Source organism: Arctopsyche grandis, chromosome 5 (genome assembly GCF_051622035.1).
Source record: "Arctopsyche grandis isolate Sample6627 chromosome 5, ASM5162203v2, whole genome shotgun sequence".
In the NCBI taxonomy this organism is placed as follows: Eukaryota; Metazoa; Arthropoda; class Insecta; order Trichoptera; family Hydropsychidae; genus Arctopsyche; species Arctopsyche grandis.
The window spans coordinates 5,783,565-5,797,324 of record NC_135359.1 but is presented as its reverse complement, the minus strand read 5'-3'; the positions used below and the strand labels follow the sequence as shown (position 1 = coordinate 5,797,324).

Below are 13,760 nucleotides of genomic sequence, written 5' to 3'. Positions count from 1 at the left end.
ATTATAAATCATAATGAAATCGATTATTCGTTATTAAAAGTTTAAATTAGCCGCAACTGGTTTTAAAGTTTATGTCGAATAAAAACTTAAAAAAAAAAAAAAATTATTATGAAAAAATAACCACAAGCTGACCAACTTTTGCGCCTCCCCCCTTGGAAAAAGTTATACTTCAATCCGGATTGAATATTCAAGTACATAATAGCATTTCACAAATATCTCTTCAAAAAAATAAAATAAATTAGTTATTTAGATTTAAAAAACTGAAGGAAAATACAATAGACATTGTGTATAGAATTTAATTGAATTAGCATTGTCGTAAACGGTTCCGTTATTATTCAGCACAAGGTGATCTTGTACACGTCACTAAAATTTCAATCACGGAACATCTGGCACCTGAAAATTCCAAACGCCGAGATTTACAACGCAAACTATCATACGATTGTAACGATTGTCGAAAACGGTTCGGTGATTACTCGTCACAGTCACTAAAATCTCTATAACGGAACATCTGGCAGCCTAAAAGTCCATCATACTAACAAGAACTTGAGTGCTAAATATTGTGTATTCACGATTTTCATTGCAAAAATTGTCTTTGTGACCGGTAAACGGACTACTAGTCATATGTGAACCAGTCACAGGACAACCGGTCGCTCTAGATCGGTCACACGTGATCACCCGTCACACTAAAACTGGTCACACCCTAAAATTGGTCACGAGAAAACTGGTTGACCGATTTTAGGATGTGACCAGTTTTCTCGTGACCAGTTTTAGTGTGACGGGTGATCACATGTGACCGATCTAGAGCGACCGGTTCACATTTGACTAGTAATAACCGAACCTTGTGACCACAGCAATGTGACAAATAATAAAGACGAACAATTACCGTCGAAAACATTCATTTTTCGAATTCAGATCATCAATGGATTGGGTATTACCAAATTTTTACCTTGGTATCTACTTTGAAAATTTATTATTGTGTGTTTTGTTATAGATTTCCTTCTTTATATTCTATAATATAAAATACCATATGAATTAGAAAAAGGTAATTGGACTATTCGTCACATTGGGGTGGTCACAAAGACAATTTTTGCCATGAAAATCGCGAATACACAATATTTGGCACTCAAGTTCTCGTTACTATGATAGTTTTCGTTAGTATGATGGACTTTTCGGCTGCCAGATGTTCCGTTATAGAGATTTTAGTGACTTTGTGATGAGTAATTTGTGACCAGTAATCACCGAACCTTAGAAAAATTGTGCAGTATATTTGATTTTGAAAGAGCGCATGGACGCAAATTAGCGCGCTAAGAGCACTTAGGCCAGCTATTGACATCCTGTATCAGCTGTCAGTGCGTCAGTGAAGGATGTCTGGTGCTGGCATGTTCACCTCGGTGTCGGTGCTGCGGGCGCCTTTGCGCCGTGCCATAGGTCTCGTCTTCATCTCTTCATTTCAATCACACTCCTATTCAATTCCACACCCTCCACTACGTACTTCCATCCTTCCACTACCAGTTACATAATGTAGCAAAACGTTCATCCTGATATATATGGAACCCTCAACTGTTTTTTTTTGAACCTCGACGTCTTCAAATACGTTACTTATTTTCGATACTTTAAATGTGTGATGATTAAATATAAGGTTATGGTAACTTAACAAATTCTTAAAAGTCTACCTAGATGAATATATAAATATTGTTTTTAATGAGAGTATTTAAAATAAACAACAGTGTATTCATTCTATATAATCGTATTTTAAAGTAATTCTGGAACTTTTTATGTGAAGTAATAAATCGTGATATTTTAGAGAATCAAGTCGGAAGTTGTAGTGTCGTCTACGTGCAAAACTCCAGTTATAGTACAGATGTAAAGAAAATAAATGTATCTGCTTGGAAGAGGGGTACGGGTGGTCGGTCCAGTTTCAACGGCGTTGTGGCTACTGTGTTCGGATGTACCGGTTTGGTCGGCCGAACCTTATGCAACAGGCTGGGAAAAATCGGAACACAAGTAATGTTCCCTATTACGCGATATAACTGATTGTAGTTCATATCTAAATATTTCAATGTGAAATTGCAGCTAATCTTGCCATACAGATGTGACCATTATGACTGCATGCGTCTGAAGGGCGTCGGAGATTTGGGTCAGGTACTCTTCCAGCAGTTCGACATCAGAGATCAGGAGAGTGTCGAAAGGGCAGTCAAATACTCAAACGTCGTATTCAACCTTATTGGTCGCGATTATGAGACCAAAAATTTTAGCTACGACGATGTTCACGTCAAGAGCGCTGTTACAATTGCAAGGTATAAAATATGTATTTTTTTGGATTATAAATATTTTTACTTTATCTATGTGTGTAGTAACAATGGATGAAGTTTTTGTGATCATGCGAAAATTCGAACTCAAAATCGATCACTGATAATGTGTCTGTTTGTATTTTAGGGATTTTTACAAACCTCCGTTTCACAAAAACTTACGGTTTTTGAACACCATTAATCCTATCGAACTGAAACTTAGTATCGGTTACTGAAATTCTTATTGATACGATAAAAAATTTTAAGTTGACCGGAAATGGTACATCCCCTTATAGATGTTCTCTTTTTTTTAAGTTTTTGAATTCAATTATCTCCCAAACTGCTAACCGAATCAGACTGAATTTTTTTTACATGTAATAGAAAATATAGATTTTAATACCTAATATTTTTACCTGAAGAGGAAGTAGTACTTTTACTCTAGAGAATCAAGGTTTTTTTTTGTTTTTCTCAGTAACCTTTTGATTTATTGAACTGAAATTTCATATCTAGAAGTTTAAGCTTAATACCAAGTTATGTATAAAATTTGGTAAGCATACGTCAATTGGAAGTGGCAGTTTATTCTTGTTCGATTTTTCTTCCACTATTTTTTTCGACCCCTTAAACATGTCTGGTCTTCACGAAAAAATTCAAGTATGATTCTTGTATCAATGTGATGAAAATAAAAAAAAAATCACTAAATTTAATAAACCGGAAGTGGGATTTTTTTCCACTTAGAAAAGTCAAAAATGTTGTAACCACACGATTTTTTCCACACCCCTGAACGTATCAAGCTGAAAATTGATATTTGTATTCTTTATGTACTAACTTAGAGCTGATAAGGTTTTGGACAGAATTCGTAAACCGGAAGTAGTCAATTTTTTTAAAACAATATTTCATTATTTTTTTTTGACCTTTTAAATTATTTTTATTTTCTTGATATTTAATGTGTATAATGATTATAGTGATTTTAAGTAATAAAAAATATTCGAACAAAATCCGACAATCGGAAATAGAACTTTTGTCTTGTCTAAGTTTCCCTACATTTGCGCTTAATTTGCTTCGAAAATGCTCTCATAACTTGTATGTGTGAATGTGTATGTATGTTTAATTATCGAATTTTGTTTTGTGACCCTTTTATATTCCTCAAATATATAGATAAAGTCATGGGTTGGTCACATTTTAGGAATTTTTTGTACTGAAAATCGTATTTTTTTAGAGCGTGCAAAAAAGCTGGCGTCGAGAGATTGATTCACCTTTCTTATCTCAATTCTGCCGAGGATCCCGAACCACTTGCAATGAAAAAACCTAGTGGTTTTAAAATCTCAAAATGGCGGGGGGAGCAAGCGATACGAAATGAATTTCCCGATGTGACTATTCTTAAAGCGTCAGATATTTATGGCACTGCCGATCGATTCATAGAGTATTTATATTATTTTACTATTTTAATGAGTGCATATTTATGAATATATATATATATATATATATGTATATAATTTAATTTGATTTCTTTATTAGAGCGTTCGCAAGTCCTGTGCGTAGACAGTTCCACTTCATGCCACTGTGGCATAACGGTGAGGATACTCAAAAACAGCCCGTGTACGTATCTGATGTTGCGCAGGGTCTAGTAAATGCTGCTAAAGAATCCGATACCATCGGCAAAACCTACCTGGCCGTTGGGTAAGTCGTGTTGAACAGCGATGTAATATGCTCGTATGTGAAAATAATTCGATATGATTGAATATTTTCAGACCGAAACGGTACAAGCTGGACGATCTCGTAGATTGGTTCTTCGTGACCATGCGTAGGGATTCTGAATGGGGCTATGTGCGATACGACATGCGCTACGATCCATTTTTCCAAATTAGGGTGTCTTTAAATGATGTACTATCTCCAGCGTATCCTATTGGTTATTTGCATTGGGAAGGAATTGAAAGGGTAATTGAAAAATTACATGTGTACATTATTGAGAGGAAATGTTATTAACTTTTGTTGAATTATAGGAAGCGACTAGTGATGATGTAACGCCTGGAGTGCCGACTTTGGACGATCTTGGAGTTACCTTAACGCAAATGGAAGACATTGTCCCTTGGCTGTTGAAACCCCACAGAGCCTTTGCTTATTACAATGATATTTTGGGGGATCACGAATTCACTAAGCCGGTGCCTCCTCCAACTATTCCGATTAATTAAAAAACAGACAGTGTTATTTATTGTATGAATCTAAATTGAATTTATCATTATTCAAACGTAGTCGGACAAGCACTAATTTTTTAAACTCTTAAATGTATAAATTCTAATATATGGAGTAAAAATATGTTGAAAACATACTGGATGACTTTGTTATTTTGTAAATAATAAAAGAATGGGAGTAGTAGTAAATGATGTATATTATATTTATTGAAGTGTACTGAAATTGACAAGTAAAAAAAAATATTCAGATTAGCTTATTATATCTGGAGAATCGCTGGCAACAATTCCTTGGATATATGTAATTGTAGAATTATATACTTTTATATTTTGAGAAACGCTGTTATAAAGTTCGCTATATATGTATGTAGAGCAAGAAAGTATAATAAACAGTGGTTTGTAAATTATACTATGTAACAAAAAATAACATTTTTTACTTACCGGAGCAGAGACTTATCAATCTTTATTAAGTTGAACCTACCGAATTCGAATATGACAATGATTTTTGTTGTGTTCCTCTCGTTTATGAGGGTAAACGGATTATTTCGCACATTGTGATGACAATCATTGCCACGAAAGTCGTGAATGCGGAATATCTGGTACTCGAGATCTTGTTAGTATGATAGTTCGCGTAAGTACCTCTCGATGGATGGAATTTTCAGGTGCGAGATGTTCCGTGATCGAGATTTTATTGACGTGTGTAAGAATAATCACCGAACCGTTTGATATATGAGCATTTGAAAAAAACAAAAAAATATTTACCGCTTGAATTAGTACGTTCAGATAAAATATATTGAGATTGAAAATCAATTATTGTAAACCTTGTGAAATAAATGCACGATAGCTTGAAAAAAAATTATTTTAGACTTAAAATTCGTATTCTTAAGTATTTAAAGCAATAAAAAATCACAATTAAGAGAAAGAACATCTGACTATTGATTCCAATATTCAATTTTGGCACAGCAATACTTTATTTTGAGTTTAAAGGTTGCAAAAGGCAAAAATCTGTAAAAGTTGTGCATTTTTTATAAGGCTATTCTTAGTTTTTTAAAAGCTCATCTCATAAACGAGAGGAAACCAACAAAAATCACTGTCAAATTCGAATTCAGTGGGTCAAACTTAGTAAAGATTGATTAGTCTCTGCTCCGGTCAGTTTTTCTGATGCTCAGTGTTATTTGTTCGTAAAAAGAAGCATTCCAATAAATACAAATACGTTCGTTAAACGAGCGTTTGACGGTATAATACAATTTTTATTATAATATAATAAATGTATAAAGACTAGTATTTGCAGACGTTAATACTACAGAAACATAACATGCTGCGTATATATTTTTTATGACAAAAACATTTATATTTGTTAATATTTAAAGCGATAACACAATGGAATATGTTCATATGGTTTTGTAATGAGTGATTAAATCAATCATTTTGATATTTTACGACTTTTGGTTCTGGACCTGTTGATTCGGGAGATCTTCCTGTAATTGCAGTACGTGTTCGACGGGTTCCGGACGCCCATCAGGACCTACCCGACACGGTTGAATCACTCCGGCCCTACTTAGCTGATCCATCAAATTAACGAGCTTCATCGCCTCGTACTCTTTCTGCAATACACACAAATCAAATTGAAAACGGTTGCGTCTCCAATATCATGTCCAAATTTGGCATGATTGGGTCTATTATGTATGTGCATTGCAAGATGATTTTTAGATTATACCTGCTCTTCCGTACAACCAGCCATTGGATCGATCCGAGGCGGTTCGTAACAACCCGTGACGGGATTGACGGTATGTCTCATAGCGAGATATTCTTCTGTATCGCTATCTTCACTGTCGGATGAATACTGGGACTCTCCTCCGCTCTGTCTATTGGGGCCCAGCAGTCCTCTATTGGCAAAATGACCGGCGGCATTTCCATAACCGGTATACTTGATCATTCTTCCAACTGAAGCGAAATCATATTTTCCTTTATACATACACGATAAATGGTTAGTAAGTTGTTCAAGTTATACGGACCGTTTTCTTTGCATAGGATGAGTAAGAACTCGGCAGTCAGGTCTCGCACGTGGGTGACGGGAGTTGTAAGCAAACGACAGAGCTGACTTCTGATGCTGTCGCCTTCTTCAGGGCGGGTGTGAACGTCTGTGAGTGGTGGTAATATTACGGAGCGCAAATACTTGCGCAAATATCGAGAACCGCTGGCTGCTTTGTGCATGACGCTCAAAATGGGCGATAGATTTTCATATTGCCACGTAGCCACGTTCTGTATAACATTTAATTCAACTTGGAGCTATTTTTATTATACATATGTAGTTTTGAATATAAAATCCGATTCACTAATTACAACCAAAACGATCAACAATACGGAATTTAATGTTTTTTTGTCAATTGGTATTCAATTTTGAAATGCTATTTACGTAGAACGAGCGGTGAGGACTAGTGGTTAGCATATTATGCTTTCTCGAGCAAAGTGGTTATGGGTTCGAGTCCTACTAGAGTCCCACTGCTGGCCAAATCTTGGTTTGTGACTCCAGGTCGATCGTTTCTTATCAGAGTTTGCCAATTTTTCTTTGAAACGGTTTCTGTAAAAATTGGCATATCCTTTCCTATCTATTTGGCAAATCTCAAGTTGTTCAGCATCTTGAGGTTCGCCAATTTGATTATGAAATGCTGCAAAAATTTCTCCATAGATGTCACTGTGGATGTTTGTATGAATTCGAATTGTATAAAATGCTTATGTATATTGATTGTACTTGTCGCTTTGGAGCGATCTATAAAGGTGAGTGTTTTATGTTCTATGAAATAAAATAAAATGTGTTTGGAACATGGTCCAGTTTGGGTCGTCATCCTGTGAGTTAACCTTTTGAGTGCTGACGTATTTTCTGTTGAAAGCCCGCCACGCTGAAAATTTCGCCCACATTTCCAACCAGAATTATTTTGAAATCCAATAGAAAGCAGGTATAAAAATTGTAGGTAATCAAAACAAATCCTAGGTCACTACAAAGTAAGCAAAATAAGTCTCAATGAATGTATTTTTACAAAACTACTTCCCTTTGGTTCATTTTTAAAATGTAATGCTCACAATCTAAATGCCAAGCCACATTTAAAATACTCAGCAGCTAGGGTTTCCATCGGAAAATTCTGCTATGGTTATAAATTCAGAAATTCTGGTGTAAACCAGTCTTTATAAACGTTGACATATGAATGACACGGATTACACAACCCATGTTCAATGCTATCTGGAAAGGCTTAGCGGGTAGTATTCTTGCTTACTTTGTACATGCTCAAAATACAACGCCTATCGGCGTTTTTGAAGCCTATGGACTTGTTGTCAAAACGCCGATCGGCGTTGGTCAGCATTCAAGGGTTTAGGACCGATTCAATCATGTTGGTGGCTATCACTTTACTTCTTTCTCGGCCGTCATACTAAACAGTCGTGCATTAAATAGCACTGCATTTTATTACCTTCAAGTCGTGGATATGTATTTGTAATACTAAGCAATTTTCAGCATGGAAACTATTAACTGATTCGATGGCCAATAATTGTAAGATTCTTATATATTGAAGAAAATATTCCTTTTTTTTATATTGGAGTGAATTTTGATATAAGTTGAAAATATATAAACCTGAATAGTCGACAGTTTGTGTTGAAGAAATTCGATTAAAGTGTGAACGGCTTTCATGTTTCTTCCTTCAAACTCATAATCTTTACTGTAGGTTTTGAAATTGGCGACCAACGGAGCCAGCTCGTCGTAGCAAGAATTGGGCACACTGTAAATTATATTAAAAGACATTTTAAATGCACAATATAAGTACATATGTAATAATATAACATAGGAAAATACCCGGTGAAGAAATTAACAATGTTACTGTGAAGTTCATTTTTCTTATCATTCGATGAAGTCTTGCACAAGAGTAAGGAATGACATATTATCATAAGCCGCAAAATGTACGTCTCGTCATCTTCATCAAAATTGGAGTTTTTATTTTGAAGTATAAGATTGAAGAGAGTCTTGAGAATTTCACACGATAGATCTAACTCGGTGTCCTGTTGAGTGTTTAATTTTGATTAAATTTAAGTATAGATTTATAGTGTTTATAAAGTATAAGCGTGATTACGTTGATGAAATACGGATGATCTCTGGATTGTGTGTTTTGAAAAGCCGGCGTTAACGGTAGTAGATCTTTTAGTAATTCATCTAGGCTTTCGATCAAGTAGGCGAATCCGTGATATTCATTTTTGACCTTTTCTCTGACTGCGGGACAAAGAGCGGTTATGGCGAAAAGCAGCTTCATATCGAAGTATTTGATTTCGTGGGGAATGTTTCTCTCTCTGTACGTTCGCAGCCGACAGATGATTCCTTCGTTCATGCAATTCTTTTGGCATAAATCTTGAACGGCTTTGCTGTTGAATACAAGATTGCAAAGACACTTGAGCGATTCTATTATAATATTGTCACTAGGCGTTTGATCGGCGTGGGATTCGTCATCTTCTACGACCGTTAGTTGATACAATCCGCTCATTTCTAACAAAATGTTGATCCAACTTTCGCAAACGATATCGTCTAATTGCGTTTTTTCTCGACTGAAATTAAAGAAGACTTTAGTATGAGGAATACATATAATCAGGTAATCATCAACTTTTGTACTAGTTTGAATGGCTTTGTATGAACCATTGTCAAATGAAGTGTCAAGAAAACGAATGAAGCTTTCATGTATGAATAAAACAATACTTTACAAAGCTTCTAAGGCCACTACTTAACCAATTGAATACAAAAGTGGATGATTCTCGTGTACAATTTTATGGAATAGCATTGATTTTTAAAGCATAGGTATGCTAAAAGATTGAATAATACCTTAAGATCCTGATATTAGATAGGCATAATTGATGAACATTTGTCATTTTTGGATTTTTAAGGTAATCAAATAGAGCGCACCACAATTGAGGCCTGAGGTTGTCAACATCCAATTCGGGGAATTTAAACGATCCATTATTCTGTAATAGATTAAATTTATACATTATACATAAATGAAATATACACTTATCTATAATATACGTGTTTCCAATGCATTTGATTACTAATTGGATCAATTTCTCAAGTATGGGCGTTGCTGCTGAAATGTCACCGCTTAATAATACGTTGATTTTGTCATCCATTTTTGATGATATAAAGTATTATTGTCGTTTAATTTCGAATTAATAAGCTGTGCACGATTATTAACACTATTTATTGACAGGACCGAGTTGACCATAAACACTCATGACATTTGTACGATCAGTGTTGCCAGTTGCTAATTCGACACATAGACGACCAACGTAAATAAATTAAAAAACATTTTCCGTGCACACATCTTTGTAATTGTAGGTAAACGGATTATTTCGCAAACAGCGATCTTGCGGATGTCACTAAAATCTCGATCACGGAACATCTGCCACTTGAGTTCTCATTAGTAGAATATTTCGAGTTTTTGGGTTTATGACGTGCGTGGGATCGCATTTTGCAGAATAATCACCGAACCGTAATTCTGTTATCAAATTGGTTGACTTAATTGGACGTAAAATATTATGAAAAGGAGAAATAAATTTTAAGCTTAAAAATAAAACACCAAGAAAAAGGAAAAGGATGTGCAATAGTTTTTGGCCACCTAGATTTAAGAATTCTGTGATATTATTGAGAACCCCTTAAGTTCCAAATAATAATCATGTTCACTGCTGATTGATAGTTTTAATGTTTTATATTTTAATTAATTATATTGTTTTATTTCAAGTGACTAATAATTATATATTGATCGGTAAACGGATTATTGCGCAAATTGATATCGCGCGCACGACAATTGTTCCCACAAAAATCGTGAATACGGAATATCTGGCACAGGAGTTCCTCGTTAGTACAATATTTCACGTGCGTAGTTTTCGATTGATGGAGTTTTTGGGTGCCAGATGTTCCGTGACTGAGATATTAGTGACTTGTGTGGGATCGCTTTTTGCAGAATAATCACCGAACCGTAATTCTGTTATCAAATTGGTTGACTTAATTGGACGTAAAATATTATGAAAAGGAGAAATAAATTTTAAGCTTAAAAATAAAACATCAAGAAAAAGGAAAAGGATGTGCAATAGTTTTTGGCCACCTAGATTTAATATTTAAAGAACAAGCATTCTGTGATAATATTGAGAACCCTTTATGTTCGAAATAATAATCATGTTCACTGCTGATTGATAGTTTTAATGTTTTATATTTTAATTAATTATATTGTTTTATTTCAAGTGACCAATAATTATATATTGATCGGTAAACGGATTATTGCGCAAATTGATATCGCGCGCACGACAATCGTTGTCACAAAAATCGCCAATACGGAATATCTGGCATTCGAGTTCCTCGTTAGTACAATATTTCACGTGGGTAGTTTTCGATCGATGGAGTTTTTGGGTGCCAGATGTTCCGTGATCGTGATTTTAGTGGCGTGCGCGAGATCGCTTTTTGCAGAATAGTCACCGAACCGTAATTCTGTTATCAAATTGGTTAATTGGACGTAAAATATTATGAAAAGGAGAAATAAATTTTAAGCTTAAAAATAAAATAGGTAAGTAAACAACAAGAAAAAGGAAAAGGATGTGCAATAGTTTTTGGCCACCTAGATTTAAGATTTAAAGAACAAGAATTCTGTGATATTATTGAGAACCCCTTATGTTCCAAATAATAATCATGTTCACTACTGATTGATAGTGCTTAATGTTATATATTTTAATTAATTATATTGTTTTATTTGAATTAACCAATAATTATATATTGATTGGTAAACGGATTATTGCGCAAATTGATATCGCGCACGACAATCGTTGCCACAAAAATCGCCAATACGGAATATCTGGCACTCGAGTTCTCGTTAGTACAATATTTCGCGTGTGTAGTTTTCGATTGATGGAGTTTTTAGGTGCCAGATGTTCCGTGATCGTGATTTTAGTGGCGTGCGCGAGATCGCTTTTTGCGGAATAATCACCGAGCCATATTGATCAGCTACTATTGTACATATTTGCCCAAAATTGTCAAATCCTGAATATGTATCTTATGATGTGTGTTGAGAAGCTTTATTGAATGACAAAGTCAAATGAATTGAAACGCAAATGGTTCACGCAAACAAGAGAGATCTAATTTATTTTATTTTATGTTTCTGAAATACGAGTTATTTTAATTATTATCGGGATCATTTTGTTCATTGTTTCAAATCAATAATTGAAGGTAAAGTCAAAATGCCAATATTTAACATCTGTATTTAGAATTTGTATAACATTAATTTAATGATAATTTATTTACCTTTGCTGTAATGGGTCGTCATCTTACCAGACGATCAGTAGTTAACTGACGGAATTATCCGTCAGTTAAATACTGATCGTATCATCTAATATATCGTATTATATATGTATGTATATCGTAGTTTAACTACTGATCGTCAGTTAATTACTGATCACAATTATGTGACTTAGGTCCTATTTATAATTTGTCACCTATTTGCGTACAAAAATGGTTACTTTCTCTTTCACATACAATTTAAATGAAATTAAAAATATTATCATGAAATTTTAATATTATATTTACAAATTTTGATATATTTTTAACATCGGCATCATCATTTTGTGTGATGTAAGTTTACGCGCTGGGTCGACTACAACTCTGTCGTTAAATTAATTAAATCACGCGTTTACAACTAATTGAGTCAGGATCTGAGCAACGAGGGAGTAATATACAAATAACATCTTTGGCTAGAGCCTAATAGCACGAAGATCATAACTAATTAGGTACAACGAGCTAATAACAAAACTCTCGCCTCATATAAGCCCGTTTTAATGTAATAATTACACGTGTGTGCTACAGTCTTGCAAGTTTCTACGGTGAAATCGAATATTATGTATATTTTGTTGCATTAGTCAAGAATACTATGTAGGTTGAGTCTGGTATCGTTTCAGTTGTTTAATTATTTAACTCCATTGTCATAAAATGTGATCCCACGAGGCTTTATTTGTATTGTGGATTTTTAAGTTTTTGTATTTTAAGTTTGCATATTGTAAATTGAAATTTAATCGAAATAGGTACAATACTCTAAAATCCACAGGATATTAGTACTGATTTAACACTTTCTCATATAGTATACATTTTCACTTCACTGATAGATTAAATAAAGTAAAAATCTTGAAGTGCGCGGCGCGTTTATCGATGTGTTACGACCAAGTCGGAAATTAATTTGGCCAACAAGGTTTATGCATGTGTTATATAAATGCGACATTAAGAGGGCTGTACACCCGAAAACTTAATTTTGTTGCCGTTCCTTTCTTCGATATATATATTGAGTGAATGTATATATTAAGTGAATGTATATATTGAGTGAATGTATATATTGAGTGAATGTATATATTGAGTGAATGTATATATTGAGTGAATGTATACATATATTTAGTAAATGTATATATTGAGTGAATGTATATATTGAGTGAATGCGACAATATATATCAATATATGTATATATTGAGTGAATGCGACAGTTGCGCTTCGACCAGATAAAACGTATTTTAAATTGACAAAATCGAGGTTTCGTATTCTCCTATTTTCTCCTCCGAAACTGGACCAATATAAAAAAAATTCATGAACGATATGAGAAAGATATTTTCTGTGCAACTATGTGCGTATTTTTTTTTTTTATAAAATCGACCGTTAAATAAGCACGCTGGACTCTTTTCGTGGGTGTAAAAAGAGGCGATTTTATTGATGTTTGGCGGCTCCTAGCTCCTATAAAAAATAACTAATCAAAAAAATAAAATGATAGATGCAACTCAATAGTGGATATCCATAACTTATTAAAAAACAATTTCTCTAGTGCCATAATTGAGGAAGGGAGAAGTCTAATACGTTTGTATGGAAAAGGCGCTGGTGTCCAGCCCTCTTAATTAGATTTGGTTTACTAAATTTAGCAATTTTTTCATTTCTTTTTTTTTCTGTTTTTTGAATATTCTATGTAGTATATGTACGTGTACGTATGTAGCCATTCATGGATAGTCCTTGGTTCAAGTAGGAGAGTACGTAATCTGTGAAACTCCTTCCTTGTCGACAAGAGAAACTCCTTGTCTTCAATTTTGTTTACCGACGAACTGAACGACATACTCATAGTGGCAAATGTGGCTCGGAAGTAACAAGTTGGAAAAGTTTAAAATGCAATTTCGATCCGACGCAAATTCGTAATCAAAGGGCCAGTTGCAAGGGGTCAAAGCTTGCCTCGTCAAAGTTTAGCAA

General features: G+C 34.4%; 2 protein-coding genes and 1 long non-coding RNA gene across 4 annotated transcripts in view; 2 read left to right on the top strand and 1 right to left on the bottom strand.

The window, feature by feature from the left end:
* The window catches only part of LOC143912468 (uncharacterized), a 258,387-nt gene that overhangs the window by 242,053 nt on the left and 2,574 nt on the right, over positions 1-13,760 (top strand). The gene's annotated exons all lie outside the window — the stretch shown is intronic.
* Positions 1,202-4,921, top strand: ND-39 (NADH:ubiquinone oxidoreductase subunit 39). Its single transcript, XM_077431374.1, has 7 exons — positions 1,202-1,428; positions 1,805-2,004; positions 2,074-2,297; positions 3,505-3,708; positions 3,804-3,965; positions 4,037-4,223; positions 4,289-4,921. Exons 1-7 carry the CDS (start codon positions 1,365-1,367, stop codon positions 4,475-4,477), a joined length of 1,230 nt encoding a protein of 409 aa, XP_077287500.1. The 5' UTR covers positions 1,202-1,364; the 3' UTR covers positions 4,478-4,921.
* Positions 4,658-9,787, bottom strand: ric8a (ric8 guanine nucleotide exchange factor A). Of its 2 annotated transcripts, XR_013260607.1 has the most exons (9): positions 9,554-9,772; positions 9,330-9,469; positions 8,593-9,058; positions 8,319-8,521; positions 8,100-8,244; positions 6,490-6,736; positions 6,192-6,418; positions 5,768-6,078; positions 4,658-4,926 (listed from the first exon to the last, which is right to left on the bottom strand). XR_013260607.1 is itself a non-coding variant. In XM_077431372.1 (8 exons), exons 1-8 carry the CDS (start codon positions 9,629-9,631, stop codon positions 5,911-5,913), a joined length of 1,674 nt encoding a protein of 557 aa, XP_077287498.1. In that variant the 5' UTR covers positions 9,632-9,787; the 3' UTR covers positions 4,658-5,910. The 2 variants fall into 2 exon arrangements, 1 of the variants encoding a protein (XP_077287498.1); XM_077431372.1 differs by having other exon boundaries at positions 4,658-6,078; positions 9,554-9,787.

Excerpts from the sequence above, each read along its gene's own strand:
- ND-39 (XM_077431374.1), top strand. The coding sequence starts at position 1,365 with ATGTCTGGTGCTGGCATGTTCACCTCGGTGTCGGTGCTGCGGGCGCCT. Across the intron at positions 2,298-3,504 it reads AGCGCTGTTACAATTGCAAG|AGCGTGCAAAAAAGCTGGCG; the intron begins GTATAAAATATG and ends GTATTTTTTTAG. Across the intron at positions 3,709-3,803 it reads ACTGCCGATCGATTCATAGA|AGCGTTCGCAAGTCCTGTGC; the intron begins GTATTTATATTA and ends TTTCTTTATTAG.
- ric8a (XM_077431372.1), bottom strand. The coding sequence starts at position 9,631 with ATGGATGACAAAATCAACGTATTATTAAGCGGTGACATTTCAGCAGCA. Across the intron at positions 9,470-9,553 it reads TTGAGAAATTGATCCAATTA|AATAATGGATCGTTTAAATT; the intron begins GTAATCAAATGC and ends AATCTATTACAG. Across the intron at positions 6,419-6,489 it reads CATCCTATGCAAAGAAAACG|TTGGAAGAATGATCAAGTAT; the intron begins GTCCGTATAACT and ends ATTTCGCTTCAG.